Here is a 19,581-nt window from a genome sequence, read left to right as displayed (position 1 = left end):
ATCAAGCGTCTCTCTCATTCTAGATTTGAAGCTTTCGTGACTGCAATGATTAATACTCTTAGTTCTTTCGGTAAAGTCACGTAGGTAAAAAATGAAATTAAAATTAATTAAAATAAAACAAAAAAATCACGACGTTTCGGAGGCAACACAAGTCTCCGTCATCAGGTGGGACCGTCACATCCAGATTTCCTGCACGTCGTGATTTTTATTTTATTTTTTACCTACGTGACTTTACCGAAAGAACTAAGAGTATGTCTCTCTCATTACCAGCACGCATACATGAGACAATTGAGGTACTTATATAGTCTATGTTACGTGCTGTACTTAACGTAAACATATTATCCAAGGTTAAACATATTTAACACGCATGCACATCAGAATCTCTATTTATGCGGGAGGAATCCGATGAGCTATGAAGTTCTTTTTCACAGATGTTGGGGCGGGTCAACAAGTTACATCGGAGGTGCCGCAGAAGGACAACAAACTAAACGCAAACATCAGTTCTCAAGAAATGACAGCGCCACACGAAATAATAACAATGAAAACGATTAAACTAAGCGTATTCGATGTTTATTTGCAGTACACCACCCAGTGCAGTGCACTAAACATCACATCCAAATCAACACTCTTTACATCACCCACACGATCACCGTCTCACACCTCACGAGTCACTTACATTCACAATCATAGAGCTCACACGCTCACACATATCACACAACCCCAAATTGCTCTGCCACTCACTGTGACAATCAGGCACACTCACTCACCCACAACTATCATCACTGCCGCACGCCACTCACACCGCTAATATACGCCCACACACTCGCACACATCGTATCACACCCGATGCACGTGTCACTCCTCCTGTCACCCACACTCACTCACTCACTCACGTCGGCCGCACTTACACAACTGACACGAACAACGGTTTCATATCTCACACACATCACATCACACGACTCACAGAACACGCACACACAGGCACAATCGCACACTCAGATTGCATCTCGCACACCCTCGCATTACACACGTACACACTCAGATCACACCACCCCAACCCCCATCACACACACACACGTTACACATCAAGACAAAGACCCCCCGTGTGTCGCCTTTAACAAAACTGTCGCATGGCTGTCAACCCACACGGATTACCCCGTATTCTTGTACAGAGGGAAATTGAGTTTTCAGGACCATACGGCGTACAGCCGTTGCACTACGGGCAAAATTTAGTTTGATTCTATTTCTTCTTAGTTTTTTCAGTAAAGTCAAGTAGAAGGGAAATAATCAAATAATAAAAATAAAACAATAAAATAATTATTTCCCTTCTACGTGACTTTACCGAAAGAACCAAGAAGATGAATCCCTGCAGTCACGGAAGCTTTAAATCGAAATTGTTTCTATTTGTTTGCGTTTCTCCCTTGTGATGGGACTTTGCAGGATGAACGTTGATACTTATAACGGCACGGGGTGACCAATACGGTCTGAATTGGTCTGTACTAAGATGGGCACTAAGGGGTTGACAGGTTTGGTGTCGGGGCGAGTGCTGTCAGCGAGCTCCTATTGAAGGCCGGCAGGGCACACGAGGGAGGGGGTGGGTGGCCAGCACCGCACAAGGCCGCCTTTGTCTCCCCAGCGGAGATGTTTACGCGCAGGCACCGGGTACTCATTTGAGGCTGAGCCGAACTCGGGGAGGCCCAGGACCGGTTCAGATACTCGTCACTGGGTGTTGGTGGTGGCCGTGAGCGGGAGTCGAACTCGGGTCGCCGGGTTCGTGGCGCAATGCGCGCTTACCGCCACACGACCGCTCCCCACACACACAACCACACACACACACATCAACACACAACCACACACACACAACCACACACACACACAACCACACACACACAACCACACACACACACAACCACACACACAACCACACACACAACCACACACACACAACGACACACACAACCACACACACACAACCACACACACAACCACACAACCACACACACAACCACACACACACATCCACACACAACCACACACACAACGACACACAACCACACACACACAACCACACGACACACAACCACATACACGCAACCACACACACACACACAACCACACACAACCACACACACACACACAACCACACGCACACACACAACCACACACACACAACCACAGACACACACAACCACACAAACAGACACACACAACGATACACACACAACCACACACACACACAACCACACACAACCGCACACACACAACCACACAAACAGACACACACACATCCACACACACACAACCACACATACACACACAACCACACACATCCACACACAACCACACACACACACAACCACACATCCACAACCACACACACACACAACCACACACACACAACCACACACACAACCACACACACACAACCACACACACAACCACACACACACACAACCACACACACAACGGCACACACAACACACAACCACACACACACAACCACACACACACAACGGCACACACAACCACACACACAACCACACACACATACACACAACCACACACACATACAACGACACACAACCACACACACACAACCACACACACACATCCACACACACAACCACACATACACACACAACCACACACAACCAATACAACAACAACAACCGCCATTCGCCACTAAGTGGCGGTGACGTCACCACGACGCTTGTGCCAGGCCAAGTGCACCTTGAGGCCACGTGAAGTGTCGAACGCCCACCACTAAACTACAACCAACACACACACAACCACACACACATCCACACACAACCACACACACACAACCACACACACAACCACACACACAACCACGCACACACACAACCACACACACACACAACCACACACACACAACCACACACACAGCCACACACAACGACACACACACACAACCACACACACACAACCACACACACGCACACACTCTCGCCATCAGCTGTGGTTGATGTTTCCGGAGAGACGGGGCAGTGCGCGTGCGCCGAGAGTGCGCAGGGCGGAGCGCTCGGGTCGCGTCCGCGCTCCTCTGCGCCCCCCCTCCCCTCCTCTCTCCTCCTCCTCTCTCCTCATCCTCATCACCTCCTTCCTCCTGTGGCCGGTCGCTCAAGGCTTCTCCCTAACCCAGCGCTTCTCCACCATCCAGGGGTTTTGCTTTCTCGGTCTCTCCCACTCTCGCTCGCTGCTCGCCCGCTCTTCTTCCCGACCCAGCGCGCTCCCACCCCTCCTCCTCCTCCACCTGCTCCACATCATCAGCATCCTCACGCTTCTCTCGCCTCTGCTCGCCCTCTCTTCTTCTCAACCCAGCGTTCTCCCCTTACCCCCCCCCTCCTCTGGCGTTGTCATCATCTTGACCATCACCACCACCATCACCGCCGTAGTAAGCTGCACTTTGGTAATGTCTACAACGACGCACACGGCGTCTCTTCGCTAGCTGTAGGCTTCGTGCTGCGAGCTAGCTCTGCTATCTAGACAGATCTCGTGTACAGCCACAGTCTCTATCCTTTCGATCTGCCTCGCTCTCTGCGTTGCTCTGTTGTGGGATAGCGCTGCAGTTTATTTTATTTCACTATTTTGTGTTGTTTATTTCTTCTCGTCGAGTTCGCCCCGGTGTCTTCCTCCTCATCGTCCTATCCCTCCCCCTCCTCCTGTCTTTCTTCCGCCGCTCCCCAAGAGAGATTACCTTCAGCCATCTCCATTAGGGACTGGAGACACTGCTTACTACTAGACACAGGCCCAGTGGGGACACGCACGTACACACAGGTCACACACACACAGACACGCCGCATACACAATCGATCATACACAGTTGTTACACCACACGCTCACACGTGCGCGTCTATTCATCGCGCACCTATGATGGACAGATGCCACGGCGTCTACTTAACGTGGGTGTCCAAGCGTAGCCGATTGGGTTAACGTCACAGAGGAGTAGACATACGCACGTACACACGTGTACACGTGTACACGTGCACAGCAGCAGCAGCCCCTGATGCGTGCGTGCACTCCACGTGCACTTGCGCTGACTGGACGCATGCGTGCACATGTTGGAGAAGGCACACACTCACACATCTTGCGATGTGAGCACACCAGCGCAACCTGATAGGCAAACAAAGCCAGGAATAGCACCGAATAGGTTACGGCAACATTTGGCTGGTCAGTGTAGTATACCTTGCATATATGCCGCGTTAATTATACTTTTTTTTGGGAGCGTGGGGTGGGGGAGGTACACGTTTATTTATTTGTTATTTTGACCCGAAATATTTGATCGGGGGGGTGAGTGCATAAAAAAAAGCTCAATCACAGCACGCGACTGTTGGCAAGATGATGCCACGGAGAACGTTAGAAGATGTGAAAGTTGAAGATGTGGAAAAGAGGAGATCACCCAGCAAGCACTATGTACGTATATGTCACGTGGCAACCTCTCACCCTGCACCGCTCTTCACAATGCACCATCCACGGTTCTCCCTCCGGCAGTCTCGACCGCCGATGTGCAAACTCAACCGCACACAAACAGATCAAAACAAACACACTCCCGACAATGCGCGCACTACGCCTATCTAAGTCCGTACAAACACAAACACACACATAGGTAGTAGACCGTAAACGCGCAAGCACAACGTGCATGCCTCTATTTCCTATACACCAACACACGTAGAACGGAATGCGTATACGAGTGGTCATGCATGCACACATCTGTATAACTGCATTGATACAAATGGCACACACGCGTACACGCGTGGTGAAACACATTGCATGTGTTGGAGGGGATATGCGTCGTAAACCTTAAATCCGGTTACTGTCAACATCCTATCACGACACGCGTTTCAATGCAATGCGTGGACAATACACGTGTACTCCGAAACGCACTCACGACCTCGTATTGAACGACACGTGTATGATCGCAATCATGAGCACTTGCATCCGCTGATGTATGGGACTTGCACTCTCTCATGGCTGAAACAATGCGTGCTTGATTCATTGATTGGTGTTTTGGGAATTGGTAAAGCTTTGTAGCGGCTGTCAGAGTGTCAGGCTCGCATGTTGTGTGTTCACCCGTGTTTGTGGAGTGTATGTTATACATCATGTGTGTGTGGAGTGTGTGTTATACATCATGTGTTTGTGCAGTGTATGTCATACATCATGTGTTCTGTAGTGTATGTTATACATGTGTTGTGGAGTGTATGTTATACATCATGTGTTGTGGAGTGTATGTTATACACCGTGTGTTTGCGAAGTGTGTGTCGCGGCTGCTTGTAATGGAGCAAATTGGCTCTGCTACACCAGTTTCCATCCTTGTGTTATGCCCATTGCAGAAGAGTGCCACGGTGATTCATCCTAAAGTCTCGCGTGGCCAGTTGCATACCATTCCCAATCACTGCGCGTTTCTCCCCTTTACATTGCAAACCAAGTGAAGACAACTTTAATGCGTCTCATGCGACCCACCCCTGAACCTTTCTGGGCAAACACCAGAGGTGTGGACTCGAGTCATGTGACTTGGACTCGAGTCAGACTCGAGTCATGAATTTGATGACTTGCGACTCGACTTGGACTTGCATAACAATGACTTTGTCCCACCTATGAGATGTGGACTCGAGTCATGTGACTTGGACTCGAGTCAGACTCGAGTCATGAATTTGATGACTTGCGACTCGACTTGGACTTGCATAACAATGACTTTGTCCCACCTATGAGATGTGGACTCGAGTCATGTGACTTGGACTCGAGTCAGACTCGAGTCATGAATTTGATGACTTGCGACTCGACTTGGACTTGCATAACAATGACTTTGTCCCACCTATGAGATGTGGACTCGAGTCATGTGACTTGGACTCGAGTCAGACTCGAGTCATGAATTTGATGACTTGCGACTCGACTTGGACTTGCATAACAATGACTTTGTCCCACCTATGAGATGTGGACTCGAGTCATGTGACTTGGACTCGAGTCAGACTCGAGTCATGAATTTGATGACTTGCGACTCGACTTGGACTTGCATAACAATGACTTTGTCCCACCTCTGAGATGTGGACTCGAGTCATGTGACTTGGACTCGAGTCAGACTCGAGTCATGAATTTGATGACTTGCGACTCGACTTGGACTTGCATAACAATGACTTTGTCCCACCTCTGAGATGTGGACTCGAGTCATGTGACTTGGACTCGAGTCAGACTCGAGTCATGAATTTGATGACTTGCGACTCGACTTGGACTTGCATAACAATGACTTTGTCCCACCTATGAGATGTGGACTCGAGTCATGTGACTTGGACTCGAGTCAGACTCGAGTCATGAATTTTATGACTTGCGACTCGACTTGGACTTGCATAACAATGACTTTGTCCCACCTATGAGATGTGGACTCGAGTCATGTGACTTGGACTCGAGTCAGACTCGAGTCATGAATTTGATGACTTGCGACTCGACTTGGACTTGCATAACAATGACTTTGTCCCACCTCTGAGATGTGGACTCGAGTCATGTGACTTGGACTCGAGTCAGACTCGAGTCATGAATTTGATGACTTGCGACTCGACTTGGACTTGCATAACAATGACTTTGTCCCACCTCTGAGATGTGGACTCGAGTCATGTGACTTGGACTCGAGTCAGACTCGAGTCATGAATTTGATGACTTGCGACTCGACTTGGACTTGCGTAACAATGACTTTGTCCCACCTCTGAGATGTGGACTCGAGTCATGTGACTTGGACTCGAGTCAGACTCGAGTCATGAATTTGATGACTTGCGACTCGACTTGGACTTGCATAACAATGACTTTGTCCCACCTATGAGATGTGGACTCGAGTCATGTGACTTGGACTCGAGTCAGACTCGAGTCATGAATTTGATGACTTGCGACTCGACTTGGACTTGCATAACAATGACTTTGTCCCACCTCTGGCAAACACTGTCCCGTACTGCTGCGTGTATCTTGTGTAGAACCACATGTTCAGCCCGATGTTCAATGCAGCTTCAAACAAAACTTGCGGTGCTTTGCTAAAATCCTAAAACGCCTAGCGACCAGCAACAAACAGCACGATGTAAGGCGTCGCAGTGTGGTGGTTGAACACAGCGTGGTGGTGAACACGGCGTGGTGATTGGTCAACACAGCGTGGTTGGTGAACACATCGTGGTGGTGAACACGGCGTGGTGATTGGTGAACACAGCGTGGTTGGTGAACACAGCGTGGTGGTTGAACACAGCGTGGTGGTGAACACGGCGTGGTGGTTGGTGAACACATCGTGGTTGGTGAACACATCGTGGTGGCTGCACGCTGTGGGGGGATGACCCCGAGTCCTCAACATGGTTAGAGGAATCGATGCGCGGATGCTGAATTGACGGTGTTCCCACGCCTCGCGACTCGTTATCGGTGATTTGACCATACTTCACCACGCTGCCGCATCTACTCGTCTGTGCTCCTCTTGTTGTAAAAGGGGAGCATGGACGTTGGTGCATAGTACAGCACAATACTTGATTTTGCTACACGGCCCTCAGCTGTCCAACACGAATCGGCCCGCGCACCACGTGGGAGCACATTTGAATCGGAATCGTTATTTATGCTGGAGGAATCCGATGACCTACAAAGGACTTTTCACAGATGTGTCCCGTAGGGGCGGGTCAGAAAGTTACACCCATCCGAGTACTATTGAGGCTCAAACTTGCTTAGCCGCCGAGGTCTGACAAGACCAGGCACATGCTGGTTGATTTGGTCACAGGCAAAGTATGAATGCACACACCTTCAATTTTTATTCTATAATAAAAAAAAATTTAAACAGGGTAGCTTTCAAGTCTCCTGGAACGGGCGTCACTAACCGCGTGTTTCATATTCAGGAGTGATGCAATTAAACACCACGCGCATTCAGTTACCGTATTAGCATTCGCATTCACGTGAAAATTGCCATGATCGGTGAGAGAAAATAAGCTCAACTTGTCACAAAGGTGCAGTGTAGAGAACAAAAATAGAGTAAAAATGCATCGCTGTTGGCTCTCGCATGGCTTATGAAGCTATTCATTCATTCACTCAGTAGTAAACAACTGTACCACCGAAAATAAACGCAAGACTTGCATTGCCAAGGGAATAGAGTGGGGGGGGCTTTTTTATTCCCTCCCTTTATGGTACTGTATGTATCGTACAAATAGTTTTCGTATTGTTCACAGTCACGGAACGTAAACAGCGGACGGTTTTTTTTCGGCAGCTCCTGTTTCTCAAATGTCCTTCAAGAGTACAAGACATGCGCCTTCATGTATGTGTGTTACAGGGTGGGATGAATGTTAGAGCTTACCACGCACGACACGTTGGCTCGGTGTCCCTCTCTCTCCTGTTCACTGCGGTTGCGAACAGACAGAGACAGCAGGCAATGTCTTTCAATGCGGTATCTCCGGTTTCTTTCTATGCAATTGTTGCTGAGATGAATCCCAGATAGTCCGCATACTTTTTAGCGGTCAATGCCTGGCCGCTATTTTCGGAGAGAATGTCATCTTCCCCGCAAGACTTAAACCGCCGCACCGATTGAGCGAGACGCTGCTACAGTGGCGTGCATTGTTACCGCCTGGCAGTGGCTGTAAATCTCAAGACTCGGGATGACGTACAGAGGTGAGCTTTCCTGACTAAAGTAACATAAAATATAAACCCACACCGTTAATTTTAGTTAACGACCGTGCATTTTTTTTTTATACGTCATTCGTTTCCTCTCTCTTGATTAAACATGACTTTGGGAGAATTAAAACTCTCAAATTATTCCACGAGCAGGAAGACATGCAATTTGAAAATGCATTCCTTCTCAATTACGCAGGCTGCAACACGTCCGAATGTGTGTCTTTTCGCGTAATTGGGAGGATTACTTTCAGAACTGCAACAAATTTCGCGGTCCGTGCCCAACGTTTTTGGATTGCCCCCATGAATTCAAAGCCACCGTACACCTCTTACCGGCCCACATATCCTCCTCGCGCTGGGCAAATGAAGTGTAAACACACACTTAATAAAATGGTTTAATTTTGTATCAAACACTTTACGGTTATGGGTACGCATACCCTCCCTCGTAAAATTGTAAACGCCTTCATAACCGAGCTGACTGCACCAAGCGAACGTGATTTTTCACGTCCGTGGATGTTGCTGAATGTGTGCTGCTAATTGGAAGATGATTAGCTGTGATTGCCTTCGCCAGCTTTAAGGATTTAGCTTTTCAGACAACCACTGTCAAAGCAAAGTACCGATAGGTACACTGTTATGTGGGTAAGATGTCAAAATTAACTTCATGGGGAAAGGTTAGATTGGGTGCATACGATACATGTGTAAATCTGTTTCACTATAGCACTGTTTAAACATTTATTCTGTGATGGGTTATTGCCAAGCAAGCTAGTCCGAATCCTTGTACAACAAGGTAATACATTCTTCACGTACATAATTTGGTTCGAGGGAAGATTACGCTGCCTTGAATCAAATAAACAGAGGGTGATAACATCAGTAAATAATAAAAGCGAGTAACCCTGCATGTGTAGGAATCCATTTATTACAAATGCTTGCTTCAAGAAAAAGGAGATGGTCACGAAGTTTACAGTTTCTTGCTGTGGTGCAGCCACCCTGTTTGTCGTGGCCAGTGTGTGGCCTTGTAAGAGTCGTTCTCTTCATTTTGGCATTCACGGTTTTGATGGCTGACGAGACACTGGCCAAGTTAGGCAGCTGCGAACACAAGTCATATGTGCAGTAACGCTGACAGCAAACCACAACGTACCGTTACCCCCTCCCCCCCCCCCCCAGACTTAAACATCAAGGCACGCGTTACACCGTGACACACAACAACGTGTGTACGTGTGGTTGTGTATTCTCCCTTGCCCCATAATGCCGTGCACAGCCAGAACCAAGGCGTTAAGGCACTGACAATTGGAGTGGCGTCCACTGTGGTAGATGGAGATAGCCCAGCACCCACGGCTCCGTCTCGAACGGCGAACGCTCAAAACCTGCGCGTCCCCTACCTCTAATCCGGACTCGCGTCGCCACAGACGGCTGCTCACCGGCAGGATAAGAAGAGCGGCGCGCTGTTTATCGCTCAGAACAGCGTTTGTGTTCGAAACCGCGTTTGCGCTCCCTTCGCCTGCCTGCCTGCCTGCTGGCTTACTTGCTTGCAACACTGCCTCATTAAAGGTGTTGAATGTAACGGAATTATTTCACCCCCCCCCCCTTTCCGCCGTCTCCGTCCGCCTGCATTGGCACCCATTCCAGGGAAGTCTGGGCTGGAGAATGCGCAGCGGTTCTTGGACGGTGAAAAGTGTGATTGTCTCGTCGCGTTTGTCGCACGTGCCGCCTTTCAAAGGTGGAGAGATTGTTTCAAGAACGAGCGCAATGAATTGTTGGCAGGCCACGCATCAGGCCCAACGATCGATAAATACCCTTGCTTCGCTCAATCTCATGCTATGCACCAACAGAATGCTTTTTGGTTGGGACGCCACACACTTTCAGGATATGAGACACTCCGCTTGCGATGACAACCTAGCCGTTGCCGCACCTATTTCTTACAACCTTGCTGGAGATGAATCAACGTGTGGGTAAAGTTCATTTCGCAAGTGCAAATGTATTTCCCTTCATTAGACTTGTGTTGTTATTGCAAACCTAACATCTTTCCATGCCACCTTCAGTTTTAATCATACGTAGGCTGCAGGGATGTAGTGAAAGCATATATATTTTTTACATTTTGATGTTAATTAACGCTCGTTACACATGTAATGATTTTCAAGCATGAGACTTCATGGATATTTTCCATCCATGTGCAGTACGTTGCATCACTAGAGACGCTGCCATTCACTGCAGTGAGAATTGATTCTTGCCTGAAAACGCGACCCTGAATCAGGACCATCAAATGTGTGGGCAGTGCATTGTTCAGCTCCTAATTGACTGGGTTATTTTTTTTGCAAATGGTAATAAAACCAAGGACAGTACAACATTTATACGACATGTACAACGTATGTAATGCTCAGCTCTTTGATGTTAGTCGTTGCGGTAATTTGACCGTACTCCATGCTGGTCAGAGTGGGGTTGTTGAAGTTGGAGGGAAGACCAAGACGAGTTCATATATCACCCGCAGCTGACAGCCACCGCCAGGGACCAAACCCAGGATTGCCAAATTCATAGGCACAGCGGGCTAACCACTGCGCAGACACCAGTCCACCCAGTACACAAATGCCGGGTTTAAAATACCGTTCGAGTAGCGTGTTTTGTATGAGAGTCATGCGCACAAAGCGCGTCAGAAATTGCGTTTGCATTCGCAGCGTGCCTCCAGTCTCTTTAAGATTATAGAGAGGGCCTTTAAAAATGTGCCACAAAAGACATCGGTTGGGCGCGTGGCAGGCGGCACCCACGCGCTAATGCCCCCCCCCCCCGCCACCTCCAGCTGCTCGTCACTTCAGTGCCACTTTCTGGATAGCCGCCACCTGTTGAGGGGGGGCCCAGACAAACACTCTGCCGCCACTGCCGCGTCTCCTTTCACTCGTGTGACCCCCCACCACCACCACCAACCCACCACCGCTTGTGCATGGCTGACCTCACCCTGCGTGGATTTTGACAACTGCCGCTGGGCGAGTGGCGTGTGGCATGCGTGATTGTGGCAGGCACGTGTGTGTGTGTGCGTGTGCGAGAGAGGGTACGCGCGTGTGTGTGTGTGCGTGTGCATGAACGGCGGTGGTTTGTGCAGTGGTTGGAGCTCTGCGCCGTGAACCAGGTGACCCGAGTTTGATTTTGCGTTCACGACCAACAACAATGGGAAAAAAAATGGAACTGGTCCCGGACTTCTCCTAGGTCGACTCAGCCTAAAATTAGTACCTTGTGCGTGAACAGTCGGCAATGGGGAAATAAATGTGGCCGGGTGCGGTGCTGATCGTGTTGGCCTTCATTAGGTGCTCTCCTAGGTCGACTCAGCCTAAAATGAGTACCTTGTGCGTGAACAGTCAGCAATGGGGATATAAAGGTGGCCGGGTGTGGTGCTGATCGTGTTGGCCTTCATTAGGTGCTCACTCGCGGCACTCGCCCCAACAGTCTGTGAAGGCTATTGGGGGGATCTTTGTCTTTGTGTGCAGATGCACAGTCACTTGGCTTTGCCCGTCAATGTCCTTCAGCCGTGTTGACGAATCTTTTGTGTGCCTGTGCCTTAAATGCTGCTTTCCAACAAAGGCTACAAGCCCTTATGTCAGCTCTGCCCGTCCCTCCGTGCATAATAGTGGGCAGGCTGATGCACTGTTACTCTCAGGAAACAAATATCCGATATGGATGAATCTGGAGTGTAAAGTTTTGTTGTTGTTGTTGTTTGGAGCTTACTGTATTGAAAAATGTCCAAAGCTTTTCCCAAACCTTGGAAGCACAAATCAGAGCAAACATCACTTCAGCATTTGCCACTTTGCCAATGTTTTTGCTCTGTGAGCTACCTATTGGTTTCCGTGCTGCTAATCCAATACTTTCAAAAACAAACGCGTGTCGGAGAGCGTTACGTATCCATGCCAGTGTGTGCTTTTTCCTAATTTGTTCACTTTGGCTGGTTCTGTTTGGCAACACTCTGAAAAAATCAGTAATTGTCATTAGTTCAGTTCTTAGACAATGTCATGGCTGCGTTTTCTAAATCATCCTAATAATACATAATACCGGTCATCAGAAAACATTTTTAAAAGTTAATTCTCATCAGGCCCCATGGTATTAAGTGTAGTCTGCAGCCCTTATTAACTCTTTCTCTTGTCCCTCTTTTTACGTGCTATAAACAGCGCTATTGCCAGAAACGTCACTTACATTTTATTTTAATGCCACAGTGTTATTGACGAATGTGTTGAGTTCATTTGTGAAAATAATACATATGGGGTGTAATTTTGGAGGTGATTATCTATAATTTCGTAAAATATGGTTTATTTGTGGAAAAGGTCAAGAGTTTAACACACCCATGAAAATGAACTCACCGTACGCAGCATGGATGAAAACATCGGTTCGTTTTGAGTGCGTCCGACAAATGCTTTCATAATCACGGTCCTAATTGGTTTACACACTGTGCCCAAGTACAAAGCCACTTCATGATAACGGTAATGATTACCCATTTATTTAAAGTGTCTGAAATGTACGTCCAAAATTGCAGAATTATGCAAGTACGTTTCTCGAAATAACAGGGAGAGGGAAAAAAACACGTGTATGTGTTTTGTTGGTAGGGAATGACATACCGAGAAACTGCGGATTAAAAATCTTATTTTTTTCCAACATTGTAAATTAAGTGCCAAATCACAACCTTCCATATATGGCTGGCCATTTCGTACAAGAACGTTGTCCTGAAAATGAAATAAATCGACCTTCTTTACGCATCTCCACAAACAGATACTATATTTTTAGTCTTATCAGCATATTGATTTTGTGGACTTGTTATCCATACCTATTTGCTAAACCACAAAAATCCCAGACTTGCAGTCCTCGAATTGCTTTAGCAAAATGCTTTTGATGAGCATAAATGGAGAAGGATAATACGCTGAGTGCATTTTTATTAATGCGGAGATGGAGAATCATCATCATCATCACCATCACCGTCACGATCCATGGGCAGATAGCCCGTAGTAGTCCATTGCACGTTTCGTAATTTCCACTTTCCTGTGTCTTGTGCCAATATGCTCAAGTAGTGCCACATCCGTCTGGCACCAATCTCTTCTCATGTCGTCATCAAGCCATTCTCTCTTAGGTCTTGATGAAGGACGGAGGTGGATTCATTATTACACAAAATTATTATTTTTTATCATTATTATTGCTTACCTTAGGAAAGTCCTCACTAAGCCGAATTACTCTTTTCAAGAGAGTCCTGTCCAGTTTGATGGATATTAATCCCGATTGAGTTAATTCGTAGGTAATGTTGTGTTCATTGCCATGTACGGTCAATACACGTTACATTGCATGTTTCCTTTTTAAATCCTTTATATTAAGTTCACTTGCTTGCTTGCTTGCGCGCTTACGACCGTGCAAATCTTTCGGTCGTTTTTTAACCCACTTCCCGTGATCCAATCGAGCTGACATTTTGCACACAGACTCGTTGTGCGTGACAATTTATTTTCGTGAAAAATAATTTCCAAAATGTTCCACTTTTTAGGAAAAAAATAATAATATTTAATTACCAATTGCTTAATGGTGGCAGGCAATCATCTGACCCATAGGTGGCAGCCATCTCAAGCCAGAGGACGAGAGGACTCTAGCCGCCCATTTCAAAGACCAATGTGGGCTGGGTTGTGGCCCATTGAACACGTACTGTAGTTTATTGTCTTGCTCTTTGTAAGAAACCGATGCCACGCATATAAAGGATTTACAGTGAAAAACTTTGTTTTTACGGGTTAATTTTTTAGCTATGGGAGGCGAACGATACAAAAAAAGGTGCAGAACGACACAAACGGCATGCAGAGAGCTGCCCGAGTCGAGTATCGAACCCAGACCCTGCTTGCCGTGAGTCACAAGTGTTACCATTGCGACACCCTGCCACAAATGGTCCACAACGAAGCATAAAGTGATTTTAACATCTGTTGATGATGCCTGCTTTTATTTGAATTGTGTGTGCGCGTTAATATCGGTTGGCTAGAGAATATTAGTATTCTTGGAGAGTAGTGCATAGCGCTTCCAGCGGTGGTCTGTACGTATGTTGTAGATCTGTCTGAATCAAGGATAAATACTTTTTTATATATATTGTAATAGTCCGCTATTTGTGTTATGTGTGCAGGTTAATATCGGTTGGCTAGTGAATATTAGTATGCTTAGAGAGTACTGCATAGCGCTTCCAGCGGTTGTCTGTTTTTACATTGTACTTCTTGTCTAGTACCAGGGTTTGCTGGTTGGCCTCATTTTTTGCCACGATCTGTCCCAGCTCCCCCCCCCCCCTCAGATAATAAATTGCATGTACTTTATCAACAAGCCTGCCTTGCTTTGAGAAGACATTAAGCCTGCTATCTTACCCGATTCCTTGTGGACGTTTTTTTCCTTCTTACCAATAGTAGGTCATCATGTGTTGTGTCATGACATCATTTGCCAAGAAATATTTCCTGAAGCGAGCAAACTCCCCACGGTGCGAGGTGGGTCAGGACTATTCCGTAAACAAGTTGCGTGCAGCCTAATATAGCTGTGGAAATAAACAAGGGGTGAGGCGTGGAGGGAATTAGACATGCACGGCGAGAGAGATGGCGTTGCATTGTGTCGGGGTGCGGGTGGCTTCCAGATGGACGTGGTTTGTTCTACGCCACTTTATCAATCGACCGCTGGATGAAAGCTTCCCCCACACCCTGTCAGTGATGGGTGCTGCTTGACCATACTTCACCACGCTGGCCAAACCAGGTTGGTGAACGAGGGGGGGGGGAGGATGCAGATGAATACTGCACGAGTAAAAAACAAATCGTCACATTCGTCTTCAACACTGTCGTATAACAGAGAAGAAAACAAAGTTGTCCAATGGTTCAGGAAATGGGCCTTCTTCAGGGCAGCAAAGAGAGGGCAGCAAGGTTGACCGGCTTTACAATTGAGAACGTGCACATTACACCGTGGGTCTCTGAGAAGACACGGGGACATTTAAGGAAGTTGACAAGCGAATGACTTTTGAATTGACACACTATGCTCCTGGAGCGTGGATTTGCACAGCGCCCAAATGCAACGACATCCCAAGACGCTGCCGGAAACAGTGGGCACAAGAAACGTGTGCCCGTACATCGACGTTGAGTATCGAACGACACCCTTGGAGAGCCAATGCGTTGTCATATAGACCAATTTGAAGTAAAGTAAAGTAATCGCATCTGATTGTAGAACTGCGTCACGCAGGGAGTAAAACACAAATTACTAGTGCAGTGCCTCGCCGTCGTTTTGAAGATGGATACTGGGCACAGTATTTAGAGTGAACCTCTGGACTCTGTGGGCATTGAGTGTTTACACTGCTCACAGACCCCACCTTGTCATATCACTGGCATGCTAACATAAAGCAGGTTCAGGGACATTCTCACGCTTCAACCATTTTAAACAGATAAAAACGGAAACTACTATAACTGTTTTTATTTTACTAGGTAAGGCCCACTGAGCTACATAGCTCTTTTTCAGAAGCGACCTGGCTTTCACAAATGAGAACTCAACAAAGTGGCTAATCATCATGGGGAAATTCCTAGCAGCCAAATACTCTTGAGTGCACGCTGATTCTAATGTGGAGTGAAACAAATCCACGCGACCACGGGGAGAGAGACACGCAAACTCCAAATACACAGGCCTCATGGTCGGGATCGAACCCACGACCTATTGCATTCCAGGCAAGGCAGTTAACATCTGGACACCACGACACCCAAAAAGGGTAAAAGGTACAGCCCTGCAATTGCTTGTTCACTCCACTTTTTCTTCTTAGGTTTTTTCCGGTAAAGTCACGTAGAAAGTAAAATAAAATAAAAACAATTTTGTTTTTATTTTATTTTTATTTTATTTTACTTTCTACGTGACTTTACCGAAAAAACCTAAGAAGATGATTCCTTGCAGTCACGAAAGCTTCAAATCTGTTCACTCCACTGTTGGCGGAAGGGCCGCCACTAGAGAGAGGGAATGGAGAGGCCCTCTCGAGGGGATTTTGGCTGACTCGTCTATCCTGGACGGACGTTTTTACAAGAGGTTAGGAGTCGCCACGTTTCACCCCACTCCATGCGACCTGGTGAGTCACTGTGGTGTGCCCATTTATTCTGCTGAGTTGACGGAGGGAGTGGTGAATAGGGGGGGGGGGGTGGTTCAGAAACATGCACCATTTTTTGACCGCCCAGTTGGGAGGTCGAATTGAACGGATGACCTCTGGATTTCAAATCCAGTGTGTTCACCATTACACCACGGCTGCATCGCCGATCAGCATAAATAGATACGTTCATTTGTAAACGTCCATTTTTAGTTAACTGTAAATCACAGTAACATTGTGACTTGGGTTCCGTCAAAAATACACACACGGAGTGACCTGATTAAAATATCCTGCAGACTGACAGTTTGTTAAAAACAGCCATACTTGAACCCTGCTATGAAGGACAGAATGAGAATAACACATAACAACGGACGGCTTGTGAGCACACTCGATGGTACATTTTCGGTCCAAATTTATCGCTCCGTTGCTTTCCAAAGTTGGAAAATTTAGCATTTCATTCGGAACGGCTGAGTGTTCGGACAGCAAAATGGGCAGCAGTAAAAATCCTTCATGGAGAAATACTTTCCGTGCGTACACGTGGCAGAGTTATTGTTAGGTCACTCTCGCTGCTGCTGCTGCTGCTGCTACTGACGCAAACCACTTGGCTGAAGACTGTGATCACTTGAACATGCGGTGGTAACGATTTCTCTTCGTGCCCTTTGCATTGCACTGCCAATTCAGAGAGCGTGCAGGCTACTCGAGTGCGCACGTATTGATGGCAATTATGCAGGGAAGCGTGATTTTCAGCAGACGGACGGCGGGCGGACGTCTGCAAGTCTGAGGGCCCATCTGATGAGGAGTACGACATACATATGGGCCAGTATTGTAGTTTGCAGTGACATGACGTTTACCTTTTCTGAGTGGGTTGCAGCTCTGTGTAAATTAGGGTGTAAGAGGGCACTTGCACCTGGTTCTTTGACGGCTCAATCAGGGTTTTTTGAAGCTACATAGTGGGCTCCTGGATAGATGTATTTTTTCTAATATATGCATTTTAAGAAATGTAATATATTCTGTCAGTCAGTCTGACATGTCGCGGCATTGGAGTCCTGTATTTTGTTGTCGTACGGAGTTTAGTGAGGGATCAATCTGATCGGAAAGAACCAAGGTCCTCGGCATTGATGATGAGCTATGCAGATACCTTTGACCCAAGTGGAAAAAAAACATGACCGTACATTCTCACCATTTCCTAAATGTTGTGCTTTGAGAGTTGAAAATAGTTTTTTGCGATATTAATAAAATAACGTGTCACAAATGTAGTCTTTTTGGGGGGACCTTTCTACGGATAAATCCTAGTGCGCCTGTATTTTATGATGAAATGTGAACACTCAGTATACCTTTAGCTTTGACATCGGTCTGCCGTCCCATTGCGATCACTGTCAAAACAAGGTTCTCCTATCTCAGTAACGGTAGTCCATAAAATAACTTTGAGGTCCTCATTTAGATGGCCATTCTTTACACCAGAGACCCATTTGTGATTCCCCTGTTTTTGCATCCCCAAATAAACAATACACTCGAATGGAGCATATGTCTCACAGAATGTGCATTTAGCAGTAATCTGTAGCCATCTCTGGCATCACCGGTCTCCCTGTGTGGATGTTAGGTGGCTCCAAAGCATTTATCTATCGCTGGAAACATTTTGAATTTGGTCTTGACAGTCAAATGTTAATGAACAGACACATGCATCCGTATTGTAAATCCACTGCTGGATGAAGGCTTCCCCACACTGCGCGTTGCGGGGGTTATTTCACCATATTCTACGAGTCAATGTGGCTGTGTGAAGGTGGGGGGAAATAAATGTGGAGCCATATGGAGTACAGTACAACATTGGATTTTTCTGCACTATCCGCACCCTATAAGAACCCGTTCACGCATGGTGGACGTCCATCCGCGCACTATCCAGGCTCAACCCCTCTTAGCTCCTGAGATGTGAAAAAATTGGGTGCATTCCTGGTGATTCATCATGGGACCTCCTTTGCCAGTACCAAAATATGATAATCGGTTTTTCCCCCTTTTTTCTGGCAACAAAACAGGTGTTAAGATGTTAAAACACCAGTTTTCAGTTTGGTGTTTTTAAATCTTAACACCTGTTTTGTTGCCAGAAAAAAAGGGGGAAAACCTATTATCATACTCTGGTGATTCGTTTAGACTAATGGTAATAAAACAATTGAATGTCGGTAGACAGAAAAGCCTCACTGAGTCTCAGCGCGGCGATGGTCCGTTTGACAAATTCCACTCATCGGTGTTTGTCTTCGTGCGACAGGAGTGTGGAGTACCTGGAGAACACCCATCACACATACGGTGTGGGATGCTGCTGCTACGGCACACGGGACTTGCAATCCAGGCGCACACCTCTTACCTCTTTACGTAACAGGGGGGACAACACTCCAAAGGTCCACGCAGATGGATGGATTGACGATGACTTTTCAGAGTTTTTTGACAAGCATCGACAGCTCTGGTCAATCCACCGCTGGATGAAGCCCCCCCCCCCCACTCAAGGCAGTGTCACCAGTCATTGGCTGCCGCTCCGTCGCTATTCTTGACCATCGTCGTCCGTCGGATCGACGAATCTCCGGCCCAAGCCCACTTACTTTTCTTCGTAGATTGGAGATCGTGCATATGCGTGCTCTCTAATGCACGCGTTCCTCTCTCTTGTCTCTCATCGTGATTGCAAGCGTGCATGTTTCCTCGTCACATTATAACAACGCGAAAACGTAAGCCAGCATTTGTGGTTGAATGTTAATAATCTTTTTTTTTTACAAAATAACGCCATGTATAAAACATTGGGCAAGTCTTGGGCATTTGCAAACGGGACGTGAGAGAGATGCGTAGTGCTTATGCCATTGACTTAAATTGGAGATTTAAAAAAA

The 19,581-nt window shown here is 47.0% G+C and overlaps 1 protein-coding gene across 4 annotated transcripts in view; it reads left to right on the top strand.

Annotated features, from left to right (window-relative positions):
* Positions 1-2,942: 2,942 nt before the first annotated feature.
* SH3PXD2A (SH3 and PX domains 2A) overlaps positions 2,943-19,581 on the top strand; it is a 126,634-nt gene continuing 109,995 nt past the window's right edge. For all 4 annotated transcript variants that reach the window (XM_078855481.1, XM_078855478.1, XM_078855477.1 and 1 more), the window contains exon 1: positions 2,943-4,434. In XM_078855481.1, the coding sequence (XP_078711607.1) occupies positions 4,360-4,434 (75 nt within the window). In that variant the 5' untranslated portion in view covers positions 2,943-4,359. The remainder of the gene's footprint in view (positions 4,435-19,581) is intronic.

This window comes from Lampetra fluviatilis, chromosome 4, assembly GCF_964198595.1.
Source record: "Lampetra fluviatilis chromosome 4, kcLamFluv1.1, whole genome shotgun sequence".
Taxonomy (NCBI): domain Eukaryota; kingdom Metazoa; phylum Chordata; class Hyperoartia; order Petromyzontiformes; family Petromyzontidae; genus Lampetra; species Lampetra fluviatilis.
The sequence above is the reverse complement of the archived record's forward strand: the minus strand, read 5'-3'. Positions and strand labels throughout refer to the sequence as shown.